The following is a 1826-nucleotide window of genomic DNA, read 5'->3' as shown; positions in this document are numbered from 1 at the left end:
AGAACTGAACTAGAACTGAACTAGAACTGAACTAGAACTGAACTAGAACTGAACAAGAACTGAACTAGAACTGAACAAGAACTGAACTAGAACTGAACTAGAACTGAATTAGATCTGAACTAGAACTGAACTAGAACTAAACTAGAACTGAACTAGAACTGAATTAGATCTGAACTAGAACTGAGCTAGAACTAGAACTGAACTAGAACTAGATCTGAACTAGAACTGAACTAAAACTAAAACTAAACTAGATCTGAACTAAAACTGAACTAAATTAATAAAAATTGTATTATTGGAAAAAATTTAAAATAATTTATTTCATATATTAAACATTCAATCATACCAATCAAAAGATATCAGAAAGGTAAATGCGTCGCAAATTTCAAGTGTACATTGATTTGCGGAAAAATATGAAACATATTACAGATTTTTATTAAAATGCTAACAATTATACTTTATGTAAAATATATTTTGTAATTTCTCTACTTTTTAAAGATTTTATTTTAATGCTATAACTTATTTTAATTTCCTCAAACTTGTACATATTTGACTAATGGGTTTATATTTTCCAGAAACCACCATCAATTATATTATTCGATAAAAATAAGGTTTTTCTGTTTACCCAAAAACCACAAACAAATACATACATAAATTTGATAAAATTAAATAAATAATAATTGAATAAATAATTCAATTTAAAATTAAATTAAAGTGCAAATCAAATAGTTATATAATATCCTATCAATTGAACTTACCTCAGCCCACATGCAAACAATCAATGAAGCGCAGGTCATTAATAAAGGATAATAGGCGGACATTAAGGTAACAGCCCATTGTGGTTGTAAATCCAACTAAAATGTAACAATAACAAATATTTATTAAAAACAAATTTAAACTTTTTAAAAATAAAACTCTTACCGGTGTTGTAAAGTAAGCTCCCCGCAAAGAGGCCGCTACAAATACCATAAAATATAACATTTTCTGAGTGGTAATACGACAGGCCCTTAACACAGACGGTTGTTTGAGTCTTTGATATTCGGCCACTATACAGATAAACAATTGTATAACCGATACCAGGGCAACAAAATAGAAAACACTTGAAATGCCAGCATAGTAGGGCAAATTAAAGCCACTACACTCATCGCCGGCATAACGTATTTCACAGAGACATGTGCCATTTAGACAATCACCGCGTCCCGAACAGGTGGCCGTATTAAGATCATCATGATTGAAGGGTTGTAGTGGTCCACTACTAGTTGTAGACTGTTGCAAAACGCTCGAAGAGCACCTCATTAAGTTATGAAAACTCGGTAGCATTCTATGTGTGAAAAGTTAAACTGAAAATTTAAAATAAAAAAGTGATTGTAAATAAATTGTATTTTGTTTTTAAGAAATTTAATATTTGTTTTGTTCTTGAAATTTGTCTTAAAATTATTAATTTATATTTTGACCTCTTGGGTATTTGTGTAAACAATCAACTAAACAATCCAAATAAAAGAAACAACATTTTTCTTTCGTAAATATTTAGTTATGTTCATTCGTATGTGAGAAATAAACAAATGAGCCATAGAAACGATAAATATAAAGTTAAACATATAAAAAGCAAATAAATAAATAACTGAAGTATGAGGTGTAGTTGCACAGTTTCAGATTAAACAACTAAAAATTGTTCACTTTGATAAGCATAAAATGATGGATTACGAAAACTTAAAACTAAAACTAAACTACAACTTAAAAAAAAACTAAACTACAAAAGATAAAGATCCGGAACTGAACTAGAACAGAACTTAAACATAACTGGAACAGAACTAGAACAGAACTAGAAC

General features: G+C 28.9%; 1 protein-coding gene across 1 annotated transcript in view; it reads right to left on the bottom strand.

Moving 5' to 3' along the window:
* Positions 1-1366, bottom strand: part of LOC111686876 — a 5835-nt gene extending 4469 nt beyond the window's left edge. The window contains exons 1-2 of the mRNA XM_046956339.1: positions 919-1366; positions 756-851 (exon numbers count right to left, since the gene is read on the bottom strand). Coding sequence (XP_046812295.1) covers positions 756-851; positions 919-1317 — 495 coding nt within the window. The 5' untranslated portion in view covers positions 1318-1366. The remainder of the gene's footprint in view (positions 1-755; positions 852-918) is intronic.
* Between the last annotated feature and the right edge of the window lie 460 nt (positions 1367-1826).

This window comes from Lucilia cuprina, chromosome 2 (genome assembly GCF_022045245.1).
Source record: "Lucilia cuprina isolate Lc7/37 chromosome 2, ASM2204524v1, whole genome shotgun sequence".
In the NCBI taxonomy this organism is placed as follows: domain Eukaryota; kingdom Metazoa; phylum Arthropoda; class Insecta; order Diptera; family Calliphoridae; genus Lucilia; species Lucilia cuprina.
Note: the sequence above shows the minus strand (reverse complement) of the source record. Positions and strands in the feature narration are given on the sequence as shown.